Source organism: Aethalodelphis obliquidens, unplaced genomic scaffold, assembly GCF_003676395.1.
Source record: "Aethalodelphis obliquidens isolate GAN/ISIS:26980383/991018 unplaced genomic scaffold, ASM367639v1 scaffold89, whole genome shotgun sequence".
Classification (NCBI taxonomy): Eukaryota; Metazoa; Chordata; class Mammalia; order Artiodactyla; family Delphinidae; genus Aethalodelphis; species Aethalodelphis obliquidens.
Window position 1 is genome coordinate 3583613 of NW_020838033.1, and position 23069 is coordinate 3606681.

Below are 23069 nucleotides of genomic sequence, written 5' to 3' on the forward strand. Positions count from 1 at the left end.
CCCACCCTCCCATCCAGCCCAAATAACACCCTCTCCCTCTTCCAATCCCCGACCCCACATCCAGCACTCTGGCTCTGGCTGAAGGTAGAGGGTAACTACGTCAGGATGTTGGACATGAACTCGTTGAAGCGTTTGGAGTACTGCTCAGGGTTCACAGTTGAGATCTCCGCTCCCGCCTGTAATACACAGAGGCCCTAATCAGGAGGCTGTACCTAGGAGGGGCCTGGGTATTCAGGAGCCTCTGGCTCCACGTTAGAGTTGAATACTGCCCCCCGCCCCCAACTGGGCAGGCCACTTTGAGAAATGGTTCCCATGTCTCAGAAGTGCCCTGGCCCCGCTCCTCTGATTCACAATCCCAGGGCTGCTCCCACTGAAGCAGGAACAAGACAATGGGGAGACGGCAGAGGGGCCCCAGAGCTCTGGGGGGCCCCTGTTTAGAGAACAGTAGCTTGAAGCCCATGCGGAAACAGGCCTCTGGCGAGCAGTGTGGGCATGTAAACAAGGCTATTACTGGCGGTCAACAAGATGCATGACATGCCCAGCAGCCCTGGGGGAAGGAGCCAGAGAACAAAGCAAGTTGGGCATATCAGCCAGCTGCAGGGAGGGGATGGGACGTAGATGGCGGAGAAAGAACACAAGGCAACCAGGCGGGCTGCTCTTCCTGGTCCCTGTCCTGGGAGAAGGGGCCACGAGAGCATCCCCTTCGAGCAGGAGGCCTCCCTGGGGGTCTGAGGCCCCACCCCCAGGCCCGGATGGAGACACGAAGGACTCACCCCGGGGGTCTGAGGCCCCACCCCCGGGCCCGGATGGAGACACGAAGGACTCACCCCGTGTTTCACTGTTTTGGCAGCATGTGCAGCTTTCTTCTTAGCATCGTACGGCGTGAGGATATCGATGATGGCCATGAAGTAAACCTCCTTCTTGGGGGCACCTGAAGCGGGAGGGGAAGCAGGAAAGGAGGAAGAGCAGGGAGAAGAGCAGAAAGCAGCTGGGTCCATAACCCTCCAGATACGACACCCAGATTCATCCCTATCACTTTGAATGTGAGGAAAGGAATGACCCATGGAGTTCTTCTTAGAAGCTTTCATAGCTCTTATCTTATGTGATCTTCACAGCCACCCCGTGGGGTTGACGTGACACCGTTTAGGAGGCTTTGTCCATCCCATGAACCAGAGCCAAACCAGGCCTCAGCTATCCAGGACAAGCAAAGAGGTGAAGGAAGGCCTGACAGAGAAGGACCCCAGCGCCCCAGAAGACAGCGTTACTGCTGGTGACCCAGGATGGAGGCAGAAAGGGGCCAAAGTCAGCAGTTACTAAGATGGAGGCCCACTGAAGAGGGGGAGGGCGGGTAGGATGAGGGCTGGGGGCAGGGCAGGCAGGCAGAGGTTCCTACTTACTTTCATGGCTTTTCATGGCATAGACATCAACAGAGGGATCAAATTCCCCAGGACCAAAGAACCGGGGAAAGCTGAGGAGGTTGCCAGGGCTGTCCGGAGGTGTGCCGTAGGAGCAGAGCAGGCTGCCCCCCGCCCCGTCGTGCTCACACTCCTCATCCTCCGCCCGCTCCTCCACCTCCATCTCCTCCTGCTCTGCCCGGTCCACATCGTGGATGCCCACCAGCAGGCTGTAGTCCATGATCTTCAGCTGGGCCAGGAACTAGGGGTGTGGGGGGAGGAGAGAGGGAAGGAAGAGGTTACAAGGGACATCTGGAGAGGCAAAGTGGCATCTGGAAAGGAGAGAAAAGGCATTCCTTTCAACTTAATTCTCCCATTCTGAAATACAGCAGAGAATAAGACATCAGAGCCTCTGCCCTCAATGAGCTCACTATCTAATGGAGAAGACAGTCACTCCACAAGGGCGAGGAGCTGTGGGAGTCGACGGCAGAGGGGAGAGGGCCTCCCTGAGGAAAGGAGTTGAGCCTGACCCAATGAATGAAGAGCAGTCAGGCAGGCAGAGGCTGTGGGAGTAAAAGTAGAAGGAGCACTGCAGGAAGAGGGAAGAGCCGATTCTGTCTGGGATCAAGAGGTGAGGTGAGGTGAGGTGGAGGAAAGAAATAATGGAACGCTGCACTGCGCATTTCTCATCCATATAACAAGTGCTGGGAGCAGGATGGTATCTAAGTCTCCTGAGCCAGGACTCAATGACTTGGAGAAGAACAAAGAGCGTGGGAATGATACAGGATGGAAATGGCCAACTGGCATTCCAGTTTAACTAATGTGACACCACAGCCACTGGTCCAAGTCCTCTGTGAACTAGCCAGCAGCCACCATCAGCCATGTGCCAGGCATCCTGCCATGGTCACAAATGAACCTGCAGCACTGCAGGAAACTGTCTGACTGACTAGACGGAGAATCATAATAGGACCAGAGGGGCTCTATGCACAGGCCCAGAAGACAACTAAAAGCATAAGAAGCCCCAGTGGTAGGAGATCAGCAGAATCTCCTCAGGAAAGAAAGGTGAGGGGCACCATTGCAAGCACCTCTGGACAATGCCCTCTGAAGGCCGAAGGAGAAGGGACCAGTGTCCCAGAAAAGAGAGACTCTGTGAGCCGCACCCCCTCCCGTCCATCTGCAAACATTTATAAAGTAAGATGCAAGTGAAAACAAATGAATTGTGTTAACTGCCTTAAATTCTTCTTGAAGGCAGAGTAGGGAGAAAAGGAGGAAAAGGAGGAGAAAGACTCTGGACAAACCAAATGTCAGAATAAAAGCACAAACGTAGTAGGGGGTGGTTAAGGTAAAGCTTACTAACAAAAATAAGTCTGTTAAACCCATGTTCGCAGGAGCATTATTCACAATGAAGCAATCCAAGTGTGAGGGTTGATTTTATGTGTCAACTTGACTGGGCTACTGGGTGCCCAGAAATTGGGTCGAATATTATTCTGGATATGTCTGTGAGGGTGTTTATGGATGAGCTTAACATTTGAATTGGTAAATTGAGTAAAGCAGACAGCTCTCCCTAAAGTAGGTGGGCCTCGTCCAATCAGTCGAAGGGCTGAGAAGAACGAAAAGGCTGACTCTCCTGTGAGTAAAAGGGAACTCCTCCTGCCTAACTGCCTCTGAGCTGGGACATCAGTTTTTTCCTGCCTTCAGATGCAGACTGAAACATCAGTTCTTCCTGGGTCTCAAGCCTGCTGGCCTCTGGACTAAAGCTACACCATCAGGTCTCCTGGGTCTCTAGCTGGTCAACTGCAGATCTTGGGACGTGTCAACCTCCATAATTATGTGAGCCAATTCCTTACAATAAACATCTACCTATCTCTCTACACCCTATTCTGTTTCTCTGGAGACTAGAAACTAGATTAATTAGTTAACCTTAACTAGTGACCAAGTGTCCATCAATGGATGAACAGGTAAACAAAATGTAGTATATTCATACAATGGAATATTACTCAGCCTCAAAAAGGAAGGACATTCTGACACATAGCACAACATGGATGATCCTTGAAGACATTACGGTAAGTGAAAATAAGCCAGACACAAAGGACAAACACTGTATGATCTACTTATATGAGATTCCTAGAGCCGTCAATTTCACAGAGACACAAAGTAGAATGGTGGTTGCCAGGGGCAAGGGAGAAGGGGGAATGGGGAATTAGTGTTTCTTGGGTACAGAGTTCTCGTTTGAGAAGATGAAAAAGTTCTGGAGATGGATGGTGGGGATGCTTGCACAACCATGTCAATGTACTTAATGCCACTCAACTTCAAAATGGTTAAGATAGTAAATTTTATGTTATGCATATTTTACCACAATAAAAAAAATAAAACATTTGCTGAAGTTTATAGAATTTGGTTTTAATGAACAGGCTCCCAACTGATTAAAATAGGAGACACTGGGACTTCCCTGGCAGTCCAGTGGCTAAGACTCTGTGCTCCCAATGCAGGGGACCCGGTTTCTATCCCCGGTCAAGGAACTAGATCCCACATGCCGCAACTAAAGATCCCGTACGCAGCAATGAAGCTCCGCGTGCCGCAACTAAGACCTGGCACAGCCAAATAAATATTAAAAAAAAAAAAATAGGAGACACTGAATTATCAGATATCACATTCATTATTTACCACCTGTCCTCCCCAAAGGAACTTCTCCACAGGAAGTCCTGTTCCAACCAGAATGCTGCTAGGTAAGTGGAGAATCAGAGCCAGAGAAAGGCACGGTTGGCAGATCTTAACAGCTGGTTTCCTGTCACTCTGACAGCTGGATGCCCCCTCCACTACGGGGACACCACCAGAAAGGAAGCTTGAAGAGGGGTTGGAACAGACTAGGGAAGAGATGAGGGAAAGCACTCCAAACCGAGTTACACACGTTCTACTGGCACAAATTGTGTCCCCCCAAATGGAATGTACATTTGCACTAGCTTTAGATGCAAATAACTACCTACATGGCTCAAATCACCACCCTTCCTCTTGTCTACACTCCTGGGAAGTGGTGAATTCAATTTTTCTTAAGATTAAAGAGGTTTCTGCTCTGGGGACAAGAGGAGGTCCTGTTTAACCAAAGTAAAAACGAGGGTAAATATATACCTCTACATCCCGTTTCAGTTTTTCCAGGAAGTTCTTTTTACTCTCTTCTCCCACGTGCAACTTCTGCCCTTCATTGAGGAAGTCATTGTCTTTGAAGGTTGGCAAGTCCTTGGCCTGAGAGAGCAATAGCAGTGTTAGGCTGGTGGCCTGATTTGTTCACCCCAAGGAGTCCTCTGCTGGGGGCAATGGTACAGGAAAGGAAAGGATCCTCAGCACAAAGGTGGCCAAGCTGCCAAATCAACAGCTCAGTCCAGGGGTCTACAGTCCCAGCTTCGGGCAGGCAGGGATGGCAAATATGTAGCACGAGTCAGACAATGAGGACTGACCAAAGGACTTCCTGCTGAGCCCCGAGACTACCTCAGAGCTCAAGCAGCCAGCCACCCACGGATTCAGGCTGGCCTGAGATGGAAACTGCTAGCCCTCCAGGACTACGAAGAACCCAGCAAGGGCAACGGAAAAGGCTGGAGACCAAGGCCTAGGCCAAGGATGAGGACAGACACAAGCTCAGTGACACAGCATTTCACATCAACAGACCGCATGTCTGGGAACTAGGCTGGGGCGGCAGCAGAGGAAGGGACAGGATGGCCAACAGAAGGTGTTTTTGATTCCCAGCGACCCATTCCACAAGTGATCAGCACAGGCCCCAGCATACCTTCTCCTTGTCACTCGCTTCTCTGGCAACAGTAGAACCCTGAAAGGATAAGAGCCATCAGGAGGAGTCCAGCTGAGGCAAATTCCGTTGATCGAAAAAACATGCACCGGTCTTTAGGGAGAGGCAGCAGGTGAACTCAAGTAGGCTGGTTAGACTCCTAGAGGGGCCAGGAGGCAGCAACTTGTTCACTTCCTCTGTCACAGACCGCTTACAGAGCTCTGACTATATACCAGACACATGCTCAGAATATCGGGCTGAATGGAGAGACTCAGTCGCTGCCCTTAAGGAACTCTCCTTCTAACAGGGGAGACAGACAGTAAGCAGGAGTTACACGATTCATTAATCCATTAATTCCAATGGTGCTCAGTGGTACAGGGGAGAAGGCAGGACTCTGAGAGCATGTAGTACAGGGGCAGGGTCCAGACTGGGGAGGGGCGGTGGCCAAAGCCTGCTTCCTAGAAGAACTGATTTTGAGCCGAGCTCGGAAGGTTAAGTAGGACGTAATTAGGTGGGGGAAGGTGGAGGTGGAGAAAAGGGCAGGGAGAGAAAAGATCACAGGCAGCCTATGTGAGATCTGGGGAGGTGGAGAGCACGGGCACTGCAGGAACGGAAAGGAAACCAGTGCAGCCGCAGCAGAGAGAGGGAGAGTGGTGTGAGGAGACAGGAGTCAGGAAGCCAGGTTCAAGAACAACGGAGTGCTGTGGTTCACAGGCACACGTGTGTTTCTGTCCGTGTCTAGAAATGTGCTTGTGCTGTCAGTCCATGGGGCTTGGACAGCTGCCAGGGTGCCTGCGTCTGCACAGCCTGTCCCCGTACTGCTGCCCTCTGTGTGCACATCCCCCTGACAGGGGTGGAAAAACATCAATTGTTACATAAATATGGTACATTGGGGGCTTCAATAACCTCTTGTCACTGTCACCTGGACTTGAGACAGCCTTTGGCTCCTAAGAATTAGGCACATCAACTCCAGAGCCACTTGCCCATGCGAAAACATACACTCCGGCTTTCCCATTATGTGGAAGTTGGAGTCGTGGCCCCTCCAAGCCTCAGGGAGAGGGAGGCCACAGAGCTGGGAAACACAGGGCCCCTTACCTTGAGGTCATACTTGCGGTGTACAGTGAGCCGATGGCTGAACACATTCCTGGTGACCACCATGTAGGTTTCTACGCCGTCCACAGTCAGGCGGTACATGCCCAGGAACTGTGGCAGAAGGGTATTGCCGTGACACTCCACTATGAACTAGAAAGGAAGGCAGGGAAGGAACAGGTGAAGGTGCCAGGATGGACGGGGCTCTTCCTGGGCTAACATGCTCCCTGGGATTCTAGCCTCTAGACCAGTGGTTTCCAAACTGGATTCTGTGAAGTCATGGGGGTTCCTCAGACTTACAACAGGTAACAGCCGCCACCACCCCTAACCGGCAAGGCAGAGGGAGAGGCTGAGCAGGCAGTGCAGAGCCCCTTTGGTTTCATCCGATTGGGATTCTGCAGGAAAATCACTGATCTAGGACTTGCATCTTCTCTGCCAGCCTGAAATGGGAAAGCCAAAGGGCAGAGAGAGGATGCAGAGGCAGGGCTGTGATGGGGTCGCCTGGGAAAACTGAATGGCTTCGTACCCAAAGCTCTCGCCCATGCCAGGCCCCAGGGTTTTCTGCTGTAACTCCCGAAACACCAGAAGTCCCTTTCACCACCTCTCAGGTGGCCAGAGAGAAGCCAGCTTTCCCTGAAGACCCAGGCAGGCTTCGGACAGGCACTCCCTGCCTTTCTCATGGGCAAGTTCCAGATGAGAGGAGAATGGGAGCGGGAAAAGCAGCAGCCCTGCTGAGCCGACAGGACCTCTTTTAGAAGAAATGAGGCAGGTGCCAGAGTGTGAAAACTTTCCAACTCTGACGAGACACAGCTGTTCAACTGGGCCTGCATCCATAACGTGCCTTCATTTCTTTTCTCTTTTTCTCAAGTAGGCATTTCACCTCACAGAAACACGGCCCTGGGGGAGGGCAAGTGCTTGGTTATCAGGAGGTACCTGCCATTACCAAAGAGGACCAAGCCCTCCCCAAGAAGCTCTACCGGGGGCTCCTCTCCCTCTTCCACCAACCCATCCTCTGCTGTTGAGGCTCTTGACTCACCATACCTGGTGGTATTTCTTTAAGATGTTGTGCATCTCAGCCACATCCTCACTTGACACAGTCTTGATCACAAAGCGCCGGTCATAGGTGGTGAGAAAACGTGTGCCGCACCGGCCCTGGCTGTCGCTGTTGATGGGGGCGCTGCGCGTCACTGAATTCTGATGGACCAAGACAAAAGCTGGTCTTGGGAGGGGAATGAAGATTCTGACTTGTATTCTGAGTCTTCTCTTACGGGTGAGACTGCTCTAAGGCCAACAACACTGAGACAGATGGGACCTTACCCACCCCATTTCTCATGGGAAATTCACATCTTTCCCAAAAAGTCTTCCATAAGAGAGACAAGGGTTGTTCCTTACCACCTGCTCCTAATCCTTGACTGGGATGGGAAGAGGACTGACTGAAATATTTCTTTTCATTCTGATCCTAGAGAACTTGCTCTAAAAACTAAAACTCGGCCTCAGATGTTAGGGGCCTCGGCTCTAATCCTGATGCTCACGTGTAATAGGACCTTGGGTGAGCCACGGAACTTCTCTACTCTTGAGTTTCCTCACCCGCAACATGAGATGATTGTCCCAGTCTCTTGGGGGTGACGAAGACAAAGCTTAGGAAATATTCAAGAAGTCAAGCATAAAGAAGGAGTGGACACAGTCATCTTTATCTCCTGTATGTACCCTCATGCTGGAAAACCTTTCCCAAAGCAGGAAGCTGGTCCTCACCACTCTGCCCAACACCTCTCCCCTGACCTCAGACTCCTGTTTGTCTTTGCAGAGCTACGAGGCAGATCCGGGGAGCTTTTCTAGCTCTGTCCCTGCTCCTTCTCGGAGGCCCATTCCCATTAGGATCAGAAGGCAGGAGAAGCCTTAAGCGGGGAGGGAGTAGGGGAAGGTGTGAGTCAACCAAAGAGATGTGTTCACCGAGCAGATGCTGGGAAAAGACCTTCGGGAGGTCACAAGACAGAGGGTTGACAAGCATAATTCTACCCCTGCCTCATTTCCAGGCAGCATTTCCTGTCTCTTTAAGTCACTGGTAGTCTAAGAGCAGAGAGTCCCCTCCCTGAACACCATCTTCCCTGCCCCTATTTCAGTCTTGAGCACCATTATTTGCCCAAAAGTCTATTAGAGAAAAAATACAGGATGTGGCTAGATGGCCAAGGGGAAGGGAAAGAGCCACCATGGAAGGAAGATACCCGAGCAACCTTGCCAATAATGGCAAGAAGTTTTCCAAAAACCTCATGCTCCAATCAGGGCATGACTTAGTTCAGGGTCTGGTCCCAATAGGAGGGGCTGGAGGCCCTCCCAGCACCTCCTGGACACGGCTGGTCCTGACTGTGCAAGTCTCTGGCATCTCTTCCTCCTCTCACGTTCCCTCACCCTCCTCTTCAGGAGGCCCCCTGGATGGAGGACAGAGGAGAAGGAGACCCTGCTTCTCATGATCTACTCTGTGAAAGACTTCCTAGGAGCGGGATGGGAGGAATGACAGCATCTTACAAGATGTGAGCATGCATTTTAGATTTCACTAGGCTGTACTCTCCTTTTTTCCCCCAACAGACAACTGAAAATCAGCTGTATTTCTCACTGCTGCACAAGTGAAGTGGAAAATTCTCCCACCTTCACCACCAGGCTGTCTGCCAGGGGAGGAAGTCCAAGGAAGGTGCTGGGTGGAGAAGTAACAGAAGCCCCAGACAATGAGTCAGACTAGAATGTCCCTGATATTGGGACTGATTCCTCCCAATAGGCCAAAGGCCTCTGTGACATGATCACCCCCCGAAGGGGGCAGCTGCCCTGCCATGCCTAGCCCCCCTCCCAACGTTAGGACAGGGGAGTTTAGGAGGTGGCACTCATACCTGGCAAGAAGTTACACTACCCTTGAAGTCTTCCTTTTATAATCTGTCTTATCAGCTTTAAGAGGCCTCATCTCCCGCTGGCAATAATTCTCTCTTTTAAGTCAAACTACGAAGGAGAAGGGTTCTTCAGCCTAGACTGGGAATGTCAGACTAAAATGAAGCAGCTTCCGTAGACCCCTCTCCCTCCCACTGTGCTCCCTCCCAGGGAGAGGAGCCTGAGCCTGTGAGGCATCATGAGAAGCACTTCTAAGGCCCTCACTCCTCCAAGAGCCCACCAACACTGGAGAAAGACTGCCTGGGCTGGAGTGAGACATGACAGGAAGACGCAGCACAAGAACAGTAGACACGTTCGGTTCCCTACTTGTCCTGTGGCTTCCTGACCCCCCTCCACTCCCTAACCCCTACGATTTTGCAAAGACACCCCATACCTGGTAATCCTGATCATCAATCCCAAACCTCTCCCGGAGATTTCGGAACACCATGGGGCAGTACTCCTTAAACTTAAAGCGGCTGGGGAGGTTCTCTCTGGGGAAAAGCAGAGACATGTTCTTGTGAACTTCTTATTCCTCTAACTCATACACCAGGACTTCTCAAAGTGTGGTCCACAGGTCACCTGGATCGGAACAATCTGCAGCACTGAAAATGTAGGCTGCTAAGCCCTCAGCATTCTCGAGGTCAGTCTAGAAATCTGCATTTTTAACACACACTCCAGGTGATTCTGAGCATGTAAAAGTTTAAAAACCTCACATTCCTTGTATATACTTTGTAAAAATTAATCTAGCTGTATTCTTATGATTTGTGTACTTTTTCTGAGTACATGCTATCTTTCAATAAAATTTACATTAAAGGGAAAAAAAACCTTACCTGCAGAGAAGTGAGACTGAGTGTTGGCCCTACTTCACAAGTGCTGTACTTGCTGCAGGTAGGTGGCCGCATGTGAAGAGCTGCTGTGAGGTAAATGTCAGTCTGACTGCTAAAGGGAAAGGCTTTTCTCATCAAAGGACCCCCCTCCTCTGGAGATGCTCCTATCAATACATCCTGAAGATGGTTACACCCAGCAAGTCCTGCCCTTGGCTTCCACTGGGATGGAAGGAGAGGGTGCTTTAGATTGAAGAGGTCCTCAGTCAACTGACTGGGATCCCATCTTTCCATGAAGCCTCATTTGCTGGCTGCTGGCAGCAGTCTACGTCCTCCCCACTCCTTAGTCAATCCACAGACTCCCAGGAGGAAGGAGATCACCTTGAAGGGATGCCTCCTCCAAATCCTCCATCTTGACAACAGTCAACCTGCTTGGGAACTCCCTTTCAGAAACATGGCCCTCTGTTCTCATCACAAGGAAAACAATTTTTTTTCTATTTCTTTAATTCTGTGTCTATATGAGAGGATGGCTATTCACTAAACTTATTGTGACAATCATTTCATGATGTATGTAAGTCAAATCATTATGCTGGACACCTTAAACTTACAGTGCTGTATGTCAATTATATCTCAATAAAACTGAGGGGAAAAAAAAAGAAATATGTCCCTCTGACTACTCCAGGATGGTAGACTTCAAGGAAATAAAAAGCAGTGGCCTCTCATGAAGGCAGGGGCCTGATCTTCTAGTAAACAGCACTGCAGTCTTATAACTAGCATGTAAACAGTTGTTGAAAAGACAAAAGGAATCAAGAAAGATGAAAAAACAAATAAAGGTACTGGATGTCCACTTTAGGCCAAGATGTCAATGTGGTGGACACCATGGACCCTGGTACAATAATGGCCACACCTGAGCCCGGACCTCTGGCACAGAACAATCCCCTTTCCTGCCTCACAGGGTAGCACTGCCTCTCTTTCCTTAGGTGGTGTGATACTGGATATAATAACAAATATATATTTAGTCTTTGTCCTTGTTTCTGGCACAGAGCTCCTAAAATCTTTGGAATTTCCTAAGTGGTAAGAGTAATAAAGGTGTCTTGTTATCTGTAACAAACCCCCTTCAATCACACCTGAATTTATGTTAACGAGGTGACTTTTGTTAAGCCTCTAAGGATGGGTGCTCTTTGCCAGGGGAGCCAACCAGGACTAGAGGGTTGGAACTTTCAGTCCCATATCCCTGACTTCCAGGGAGTGGGGAGAGGGGCTAGAGGCTGAATCAGTCGCCAGTGGCCAGCGACTTAATCAATCACGCTGTCATAAAAAAGTCCCCATAAAAATCCAAAAGGACAGGGTTCGAGAGCTTCCAGGTTGGTGAACACGTGGAGGTTTGGGGCAGATGGTGTGCCTGGAGAGGGCATGGAAGCTCCCTGCCCCTTCCCACATACCTTGCCCTATGCCTCTCTTCCATCTGGCTGTTCCTGAGTTGTATCCTTTTATAAAAAACCGGTAATCTAGTACGTAAACTGTCTTCCTGAGTTCTGTGAGCTACTCAAGCAAATTAGTCCAACCCAAGGGGGAGGGTCATGGGAACCTCTGAGCTACAGCAAATTGGTCAGAAGCACAGGTGACAACCTGGACTGGAGACTGGGGTCCGAAGCGGGGTGGAGGGGCAGTCCTGTGGGACTCAGCCCTTAACCTGTGAGACCTGATGCTAACTCCAGGTCGAGAGTGTCAGAACTGAACTGAATTGTAGGACGCCTAGTTCGTGTCCTACAGAATTGCTTGATGTGTGGGAAACACACACATTTGGTATTAGAAGTGAGTAGTGATGTGAGAGTAGAGGAGAAACAGTTTTTCTTCTATACAGGTGGCCACTTAGCAAGTAGCAGCTATGAAGACAGACAGCTTCTAGAATACGATGTTATTACTTACTATGGCAGAGAGAGGCCACTAATGGATTTTTTCAAATCAAGCTTCTCCTCTGGGCTAACAGTCTGGGAATGGTGGGGTGACAGAGCCCAGCTGGTGAGGTGGTGGAGACAGCGAGACAATGGAGAGTGGAACCAGGATTCAAATGCAGAAAGGAAGAGAGTGTGAGCTGCAAATATTTCCTTGGGTGACCCACAGGAGGATGCAAAAGCAAGGCCTCTAAAGGGCTTACAGCAAGCCCCAGACTGTGCCAGGTGAGGCAGTTGCGCCATCAAAGTCCGAGACAAAGACACCAGTGTTAATCCAAGAAGCCACAATGAGCAAAATGGGAAGAAGGATTTTAGATAGCGCCCCGGGCACCACGCTCAGCCTGTTGTTCACACGCTAGTTGGAAAGAAAGAGGCTTGGCTGCATTCGGGCCAGGAACATGCCTGGCAGCTTCTTGCCTCAGACTAAGATCAAGATAGGGCCACTGCTGTCAGCCTCGTACTAGATACCTCAGCTCCCGAGCAGCTCACTGTTAACTAAACTGGCCCTAGATGAATCACTCTGGGCTGAGCCACAAGCCCTGAGGGACACTGGAGGTAGGCTGATAAAGGACTGAGATGACAGGACGGCACAAGGGGGAGAGGCACATAATGAATGCATTTTCCCAGCCAGTTTTTCAGCTCTGTGAGCCAGGTGTTGCTGGCACACCCTGCTAGGTGCTTGCCTGTCCTCACCACGGTGAGGTTTGGGAAGCTCTCTGCCTTGAGGGAAGGAACTGCCACAAAACCTGAGCCCACTCAGCAGGCAACTTACTTATTGAAGAGATGATTGTCCACCTTGATCTTGCTGTATGCTTTGAAGTCATCTGGCATTAGCATGACAGGGACAGGGACATTGCTCAGCTCATTGATCTGCAAAGCAAGGGGAAAGTGAGGTTCTCAGCCAAGGCACCTGCCTCAGAGAGAAAATATGCTACACCGTGGATGCCACCATCTCACCAAACACATGTCCATGGATTCCCTCCTTGTCTTTTTTTTTTTTTTTTTTCTTTGGCGGTACTCGGGCCTCTCACTGTTGTGGCCTCTCCCACTGCGGAGCACAGGCTCCGGACGCGCAGGCTCAGCGGCCATGGCTCACGGGCCCAGCCGCTCCGTGGCATGTGGGATTTTCCCAGACCGGGGCATGAACCCGTGTCCCCTGCATCGGCAGGCGGACTCTCAACCACTGCGCCACCAGGGAAGCCCCCCTCCTTGTCTTTATTTCTGTTCTTTTCTTCAAATAAGTTCCCAACTTCATCTCTACCTACTGAAATTCTCTCCACCTGATAAGGTCCAGCTCAAAAGGCACCTCCCCTATGAAGCTTTCCATGATTCTCTAGACCATAAATGTTCTTTCCTATCTCGGGATTCCTGAAGCATTGTTTGTATCCATCCTTTGGCCATCTCACAGCCTCCCTCACGTTGCAGTTAATGCTTACAAACCTCACAAGCCTGCTTGACTATAAGCTAGGCAAGATCCTATCACTGATCTTTGTAAGCAAAGATCATCTAATTGACCTTGGAGGCTCCACACATGGTACTTGGCACCACGATTTGCATATGGCAGGTACTATATATGTATTTATCAAATGCAATAATACATGGATCTATGAATAAATATCACCCAACCTATGTGAGTATTAATTGAGGGCTTTGAACATCTTCATTACAATTGGGGATCACTCAAGAAATCAGCCTGGGGCAAGAAAAAAGCTGGATGGGTTTATGTGGGTATGTAACTCTTATCTCCAAAGTAAAGGATTAAATTTAAAGTGAGCAGAAGAGGTAGACATCTGGCCACTGGCTCGTTCTTACTCTCCTAATTAAAGCAGGGCCAGGCCCTAAAGCCATGTCCTCTCTTGTGCTGAACTGGGGGAGATGCGGGAGGGTGCCTTGCCCCCACTGCAAACAAACCTTCTCATTGTCCTTCATCCCCCCTTCAGGGAGCTGGAGGCTGCACAGGGAACTGGCTTCCCATTGGTGCAGAGCTGAGAGGGCAGCTCCTGCCCTTCCCCATCCCCAGTTTAGCCAATTAGTGGTCTAATTAGCCGCAGATGTCCTCTCCCATCACAGCAGAGTATTTGACATTTGACCCTCAACCCAGTTGCCACTAATGCATTCAGGATTTAGAGAGGAAACCTTAGTCCCAACTTAATGGATAGGGGGCAAGGGGAGCACAGTCTTGTGTCTCCTGGATACTTTCGTTGCAAATCCTATTATCTCAATGAGGCCCCATGTGGCAGTGAGGGAATAACCTAGTCATTAGGACTCCTCCAGGAGCATAAATGGGGGGAAATACCATGTAATTTGCTGCTCCTTTCATGTTCCAAACCTTTTTTATTTAGAAATGTCAGAGGATGGAGGAAGTTCAAGTTAATGTAGTAACTGGGCTGGGGAAACCATACCTTCCTAGAACTGGTGAAAAACTCAATTTACTCACAGGGAAATGAAGGAAGGCATAGGAGTGTATGTGTATGGGGAGGGGCCGTAGGGTAGCAGTGTAAGTTGGCAGTGGGGCAGAGACAATAAACTGCTGGCATAACTGACTGGCATAAACGTAAAAGTACAGCGTGTATGATTCCATTTATATGAAATTCTAGAATCTATAGTGACAGAAATCCAGTAAGAGGCTGCCTGGGTTGTGAGGGGTGTGGATGATTATAAAGGGACGTAAGAGGCGCAATTCTAGGCTATTAGAAACGTTCTATATGTTGTTTAGGATGATGACTACATGAGTACATCATTTTGTCTAAAGTCCTCAAATCGTACACTTAAAATTCCCAGCATCCAGGTCTGAGATGCCCACCACTGGCTCAACAGCCACAGAAAAAAAGTTCTGCCAGTTACCATTCCAGGGGGTGCTCACAGGGCAAGCTGGTTGTTTAGTGAGCGACTAGAGAGGAAACCATTTCGCATCATTTTTCTGCCAATAGAAACAATTCATTGTAGCTGTCCCACTTCCTTTTTCCTGGCATATTAAGTCTGGCTCTGAGAGTTTAAAAAAGTTAAGTTCTGCCTTTTCTAGCTTATTCCACCATGCTAGAAAGAACGTATCACTGGCTCAAAGAATATGGTTTTATACCAAAAGGTTCTAGTATCTGCTACTGATTGATTTGGGTTAGTCTAAAATCCAGACTCTATGCCATGGCCAGGGCTTGTTACTGGGAGAACTAGGAAAGACTAAAACACTTGCTTGCGAGGGGTCAATTGCCCCTTAGCCAGGATGAATTATTCTAATAAGAGCTATTCAGGGATGTTCCATTCGTTAATTCTCTGTGTAATTCTAAGTGCAGCATAGTTTGAATAGTTGTAAGCTGGTCAGTTTTTAGTTCTCAATTCATCTCTATTCTTGACTATAGGAATTTCTAACAGATAATATATTGCTGAACAATCCATAAGCTGAACTACGTAGACGCACCCTCATTTCCACTGGGCCACATGCAGATGATTCACTCTAGGGATCAGCTGTACTATTTTTTCTTTTTTTTAGTTGTGCTAAATTTTACATCCCCAGAGAGTTCTATTCAATTTCAGTTGAACAAGCACTTACCGAAATACCTACTACATGCTTCATTTTATGTTAGGGAGAAGGGGGTGTGCAGCAAGGGAAGCGTTGTGTGCACTGTGCACACAAAAGTGGGAGGCTTATCCTTTTATCTGGGAGATGACACAAACCTATGATACAGTAAATCTGGAAGTCAAGGAGCATTTAAGTAAGTGAGAACACAGGGACGGTGAACAGAACAGCCATGTCAGAGGAGGGTGAGGTTAATATGGTCAGAGTCAGACTCCCAGCCCTTACACCTCAGGCTAGAAACGGAACCTAATGCCCCTCCTGGTATTGCCAAGAGCACTTGACACTGGAAGAACCCACAACAAGATCACGTTACACCCTGCCTAAAAATCTTCCACGGCTCCTCACCAACCTCAGGGTAAAGTTTTAACTCCTTCAGCCTAGCAATTAAGGTCTTTCCTGATCTGGCTCAGACTCTGCCAAACTTCTATTCAGTTAACTTCTACTCAGTGTAGCCTTACTATGTGCCAGAAGCTGGGGATACAAAAATGAAAAGATATGGTCTCTGTTTACCTGGGAAGACAGATAACAAATAACAAATACAACGTGATGAGTGCTATAGAGTTATGAATAAAGGTAGACGGAAAAGTAGCTTAAGAAATGACTGATTCTGCCTGGGCATGGGAGAGCTGGTGGCTAGAGGAAGCTATAGAGAAATACCCGTGAGAAAGGCCTACGAGGGTAGTTCTCCAAAAAAAAAAGGAACAAAACACAAAACCCGAGGAAGGGAATCGCAGCTGTGGGAACAGTCAGAAACAAGCCTCAGAGCTATAAAAGTATACTGCCCGTTTTAGGTAGGCGGGCGGGGGGAGAGTGGCAGGGTAGGACAGAGGTAATAAGTAGTGGAGGGAGACAGTACAGGAAAGACAGGTGAGCAGCCTCACATATTATCAATATTAGTAAATAACAGCTGCTTCTATTTATGGAATGTCTGTAAGTGGCCAGTGCTTTATATTATTATATATATCATATATCTCACATATATATCCTATTCTATATTTCTAATATTTAATGGTCACATTAATTATTATTAATCTGATTTTGCCTTTTGCAAAAGGTTCAAGGCACCTCGCTCAAGGTCACACAGACAGTATGTGTAGAGTCAGGACTTGCTCCCAGGTCTGCTGGTGCCAAAACCTGGGCTCTGTTACACTGTGCTGTGCAATCCTTCTTATGGGCAGCTACCCTGGCTAAGGTAGTGTTTTCCATTCCTTTCCTCTGTCCTAATAATCTGCAAGGAAAGTGTTATGCTCATTTTATAGAAAAGGAAAATGAATCTCAGAGAGAAAAATTACTACTCCAAAGCTATACTAAGGGACATAGCCTGAATTTGAACTTAGTTTGTCCACTATATGATAAATTTGGACTTAACTCTGCAGGCAATGGGAAGTCCTCTCAGGTTTAAGTCCTCTCAGGTTTAAGTCTGGGAATTCACATGATCAGATGGGTGATACAGGAAGGTAATTCTGAAATCAAAATCAAGTAAGGATTGGACAGGGCAAAGGTAAGAAGCAGCAAGACCATTTACGGGGCTATTACAATAGTTCAGGTAGTAGACTATGGCAGCAAGACTAGAAGAAGCTTGAATAAAGCTAACAGAATCAGCCAAGATCTCACTAAATAACACTTCTGTGAAAGCTTCCCTGTCTTCCCCAGGTTGAACTAGTTACTCATTCCCATGTGCATCTTTATATCGTAAATATCACATTCGCCTGGGTTATTGTTTGCTTACATGTTTCATTTCTCCACTAGACTGTGAGCCCCTAGAAGGAAGAGACTACCTTACCCATTTTTATGTCCCTAGCAGAATGGCTGGCACAATTAGTTATACAATAAATGTTGGTTGGAGGGATGGATGGCTAGAAAAGGGGGACTGAAAGATGGCTAACACTAGGATAAAAAGAAAAAGAGATAGCAAAGCCGCTGTGACCATGCCTAAGGTTCATGGCCTGGAAGATGGGAAAGATGATTAAGGTTAGCTACTGAGGCTATGACCAGAATGTAGAGTCTTAAATGCCAGGGAGAGGAGAATAAAGGAGAGTGACCAAAAGCTTTGAAGCATGAAAGGTTGTGACTAAAGCAATGTTTCGGGAAGACGTGCCTTTCCTTTACTATCTAGCACATTTCTCGGCCAACCTCCTTCACCTTCAGCAGAAGTGCACTTGCGGAATGCAAACTCATTGGAGTAGCACGATAAACAGAACATATTAGGATGGTAAATGTGTTGTATCTCACATCATGTAAGTGGTTTTTGGATTATCCACAAGATTAACTCTATGAGCCATCAGCATAAATAATGAGGAGGCTAAACAAGCTGAGTGAGAAACAACTTAGAAGCAGAGGGTTTACCCTGTGCTGATCCTACTGGACATGAGAATTCAGTCACTAGTTCTAGTCCGGTGAACTTCTGATTCCAGAAGCCTCCACTTCCCTCTGCAACCTTCATAGGGATTGCTACCCAGGAGGCGCGCGTTGGGCATGCAGGCTTCCTGACATGTCCCAGGGTTCTGTGGGTGGCTCATCAATGGGCCGGCCACCACTGACAATCATTTGTTACCTGCCACCATCAGAAAACATGACGTGTTGGGGAACACATTCCCGAGACCAAGGAGGTCCAAGCGAGATGTGAAACTCCAGAAAGGAAAGGGGCAAGAACAGAGAGCCACAGGTGCCAACAAATCCACCCCTGGGTTTATTCCTCCTTTTTACACCTTGGTTTTTCTTTTCCTGTTTGAGTCCCCAGTGTTCTCTGTGAGGTGGGAAGGTGTGCTGAAGGACAAATTCATCCAAAGGCTTCACTAGAGCAGGAATATTTACTAAAGATTTTTTTTTGGCCACGCTGCACGGCACATGGGATCTTAGCTCCCAGGGATCAAACCCATGCCCCCTGCATTGGAAGCGCGGAGTCTTAACCACTGGACTGCCAGGGAAGCCCCTATTTACTAAAGATTTTTAAAGTAGCAGGAAAAGAGAAAAAGGCAGGGAAAGGAGGTTCTGGGTCTGCATTAGGCAAAGAAAATGTGTGGACAGAATGGGGGTAGAATGTGGGAGAGAACTGAGCAGACTTAAGAATAAATCTGTTCCTCACACCATTCACAAAAATTAACTCAAAATGGATTACAGATCTAAATGTAAGAGCTAAAACTAAAAGAGTTTTTCTTAGAAAACGCTGAGTTTTTCTTAGAAGAAAATATAGGAGTAAATCTTCACGATCTTGGGTTAAGCAAACCCTCTTTGATATGACACCAAAAGTACAAACAACCAGAGGAAAATAGATAAATTGGACTTTATCAAAATTAAAAACTTGAGCTTCAAAAGATACCATCAAGAAAGTAAAAAAGGGCTTCCCTGGTGGCGCAGTGGTTAAGAATCTGCCTGCCAATGCAGGCAACACAGGTTCAAGCCCTGGTCCGGGAGGATCCCACATGCCGCGGAGCAACTAAGCCCGTGCGCCACAACTACTGAGCCTGTGCTCTAGAGCCCGCGAGCCACAGCTACTGAGCCTGCACACTGCAACTACTGAAGCCCACGTGCCTAGAGCCCATGCTCCACAGCAGGAGAAGCCACTGCAATGAGAAGCCCATGCACTGCAACAAAGAGTAGCTCCTGCTCGCTGCAACTAGAGAAAGCCCACGCACAGCAACAAAGACCCAACACAGCCAAAAATGAATTAATTAATTAATTTAAAAAGAAAGTAAAAAAGATAACCCAAAGAATGGGATAAAATATTTGCAAATCATGTATCTGCTAAGGGACTTGTATCTACAATATATAAAGAACTCTTACAAGTTAATAATAAAAAGACAAATAGCCCAATTTAAAAATGGGCAAAAAGTAATTGGCAAAGGATCTTAATAGATATGTCTCCAGTGAAAATATACAACTGGCCAATAAGCACATGAAAAGATGTTCAACGTTGTTAGCTATCTGGGAAATGCAAATCAAAATCACAATGAGATACCATTTCAAATCCACTAGGGTGGCTATAATGAAAAAGACAGACAATAACAAGTGTTGACAGGATGTGGAGAAATTGGAACCCACACACACTGCGGGTGGAAATGTAAAATGGTGCAGTCACTTTGAAGAACCAGTCAGGCAGCTTTCCAAATAGTTAAACATAGTTACCATCAACTTCCCCTATTCCTTCTAATCACTGGGATGAGGCTTCATACATACCCGGTTCCTAAAATGGCCAACAGGTTATCAAGCCAGGTCTGCCTCCTCCGGTCTCCACACCCCTCTCCCAAGCCACCTCTTCCCTAACTCCAGACCCTCTGGGCTGTATTTCATTCACTAAAACTCTGGTTTTCTCTCTCTATTAGTTCTCCCCTGACAGATCCAAAGTCTTCTGATTTTTTTCTCCCTGTTTCCTACACAGTCTTCCTCTGCAAAGTCCAGGGGCTGCATCTCTTGTCCACAAGAGGAGCTCCTGTTACAACACTGAGTTCAAAGGCCTCTTTTTCCACCCAGAAGTAAACCAACCACCTCATGAGAGTATGTAACTGACTTGTACTACAGATAAAGACATATCCATCCTTCATGTCTCATATACCATCAACCATAGACCGTCACAGCCTAAATGCTTAAATGGGTGAGAAACTAAAGAATCAAAGAAAAGGTGGTATCTGAAAACTTAGACTGCAAAAAGTTGCAACGATGGGCTTCTGAAGGAAGGTGACCTCCAAGAAAGGCCATCAATCCACCAAAACAATGTGGTCCTGACCCCCTTGAGAACTGCAAGATTTTATAGTCTTCTGGGGAGATGCTCCATTTCCCAAGGGGACCCACGAAGTCCTAGACCTTATTGCAGGCTAAGCGAAAGCAAGAAAACTTTTGACTAACTGAGCTCCAAAGCTCGGCCTGTCCAGGGCAGTGGTGCCCAGTGCATCTCCCCCTGAGGTGTTCGCTCATTATGTCCAGAGGCTTGGGTCTTGCTTAAAGTCAATGCCTTCCCAGCTAGCTCTCAAACAAACTTTCTTAAAGTTAGCAAAACTAGAGGGTGACTAGGAATCACAGATGCCTCTTCATCTGCCAGAGACTCATTGCCTGCCTATCAGAAAACCAAGCACCACATACACTCCTGGGAACTGGCAGGCACAGGCACACACTCCTGACCGTAACATTCAGGTTCTCTAACAAGACCATAATTCCCATCTGTCCTGGCACTTGGATGAGAGGCAGGACAAGGAAAAGGAGGCAAAGAAAACGAGACCTCCTATTCAAGCACCACCATTGGCCAACACAGCCCACAGTACTGGACAACGAGCTGCGTCTTTTGTTGTAACCACAGGCGACCTAATCCTCCATCCAGGGCCTCCATTTCTTCACGTATAAAATAAGGGGCCCGAAGTCCCTTACGACTAGCTGTAACATTCCTGACTCTCAGACCTCTACCAATTCTCCATACAGACAGGATGCTTTCTAGTGAGAAACAAGCTGCACAACAAAATCAAGGATTGATTTCAAGGCAGGGACACAGGGTTCACATTTTGATGACCCAGTTTCCCTTGCAATGTTGTCAGATGACCCCTGAGGCAGCAGGAAGCAGTGGCAACAAATGCTGCTGGACTACTGAATCAAAGCAGCTCCCAGAAGTCTAGGCATTAAACCAGCGGTTCTCCCTACCCTGGCCAGGATGTCCACCTCAGTGGGGTTACTGAAAACAGTAACCTGCCCAAGACCCCCATGTGCACTTCTGTATTAGCAGTAAGGATCTAAAACCCCGGCTCAGACTATGGTTCCTCAATCTCCAGCCAGAGGCTCTTCTAGAAAAGCAAAGCAAAAAGTCCTGCTGGCCCTGCGCCCCTTTGTCATCATTTGGTCTTGTGGGCAATTTCAAGTGCTCAGAAAAGTCAGGGAGCCTAAAGAACTGATATTCACGGGAAACTCAAGCCATTAGCTTCATTTTTCTCATTCCAAACTTTTAGTTGGTGAAGCTGGCATTTCAGGTCCTCTTATTTCCTCTTCTCATTTCCAGTGTAGGGACTCAATGAAATGGTCAGAACGCAAGGAGCAAGTGGCTGGAAGAGAAAGAAGATCCCAAACAAACAGGACACAAACGAAGTCCTCCAGATCAAACACTGTGCAGGGCTCCAACTTCCTAACAGGAGCTGTTGGCCAATCTCAAAACACCCCAAGGATCCAGGAAACCTCTCTCTCACCTTAATCACTGTCCATTATCACATCCTCATGACCATACAGTAGAAAGCTCAGTAACTGAGAAGTCAACATCTTTGACAAGAACACCACAGTATTCAGGAAGACACATCATTTCTACTATGAGTGGTCCTCATAAGCAGGCCTCACCTTCTCTCAAATGGTTACATTCTCCCTTCTCCCTAACCCAGGAAAACCCTGGTAAAGTGTCTGTGGTCCAAGGAAGCCTGTGCTTCTTCAGTTGATACATCTCGTTCAAGAAGGAAAAAAGGAAACCCAAGGAGGATTTCCAGTCAGTGGCCAGGAGGTCTGGAGGATGGGGAAACTCTGAGCAGTCACACCAACCAAACGACCAGAAATAGAGGAATACTCAGGCAGGCCAGTGCCACCTGCCCTGTCAACTGGACCGTGAGCTAGGCAGCCGATTATAAGGAACATGGGGGAAAACAAATGCAACAAACGGGGTGAGGCGAGAAGAGAGGAAGAAGGGATGAAAGCCATTCCACCCCACCCAGGCCTTCCCTCTGCGCTCCAGGAGCTGCTCGAAGCCAGACGCAGGAAGCTTGAGGGACTGGAGAGGAGGGAACGACGCGACGGCATACCACCGACGGTGACACCAGGCCTCGCGTGGCGCGCGGGGAGGCACACCCGGCCGGGACGGCGTGCAAGGGTGGGGTGGGCGTGCAACTGGCTTGCCAAGGGGTTGCAGGCGTCACTGGCGGGGCCCGCCGGGCAAAGGCCCGGGACTGCGGGGGGCGTGAGCACGCGCGGGGCCGCGCTCGGAGGGGCGCGCGCCGGGGAGCTGGTTACCGTGTGGTTCACCCCCCACATCAGGACGCTGAGGATCGGCTCGCTGGCCCGAAATAGCTTCACTTTCTGGCACACGAAATGCTTCTTCTTGGTCTTGGTCTTGCTGGCGCTGAGCGGCGCCACCGCCACCGCCGTGGTGCTGGTGCAGTTGGACGACATGCCCGGGGCGGCGGCGGCGGCAGCGAAAGGGGGGGCGTCCGAGACGGCACACAAGCCAGCGGTCCCAGGCCTCCCCCGGACCGATCCCCACCCCCGCTCCCTCACCGCGCCATGGTCGCGCCCGTCCCGTTACCTCCCCACCCCGCCCCGGTGGTTCCGTCCGCCCCACGCTCCGCCCTTCTCGCCCCGCCCCAGGGAGCCGGCAGGCCCGCTCCGCACCCCGCCCCCGGGCGGTGCAGCAGCCCCGCAGTCACCAGGCCCTTTCCTCCCCGGCTGGGTGGTATCGCCCGTTTTGGGGAGGCAGCGGCCGCCAGGCCCGCTCCTCCTTCCCGGGCCTGACAGGAACTGAGCCGGCCTCCGCGCGCCTCAGAGCCCCGCGGCCGAGCGGGGAGGGGAGGAGGGCTGGGTAGGTCTCGCTGT

The 23069-nt window shown here is 49.0% G+C and overlaps 1 protein-coding gene across 1 annotated transcript; it reads right to left on the minus strand.

Moving 5' to 3' along the window:
• Nucleotides 1–11: 11 nt before the first annotated feature.
• Nucleotides 12–22743, minus strand: PIP4K2B (phosphatidylinositol-5-phosphate 4-kinase type 2 beta). The gene is made up of 10 exons (XM_027094715.1): nt 22491–22743; nt 12723–12820; nt 9566–9662; nt 7300–7452; nt 6265–6411; nt 5173–5211; nt 4521–4634; nt 1398–1656; nt 828–931; nt 12–176 (listed from the first exon to the last, which is right to left on the minus strand). The coding sequence occupies exons 1-10, from the start codon at nt 22647–22649 to the stop codon at nt 96–98; spliced, it is 1251 nt and encodes a 416-aa protein (XP_026950516.1). The 5' UTR covers nt 22650–22743; the 3' UTR covers nt 12–95.
• Nucleotides 22744–23069: the final 326 nt, after the last annotated feature.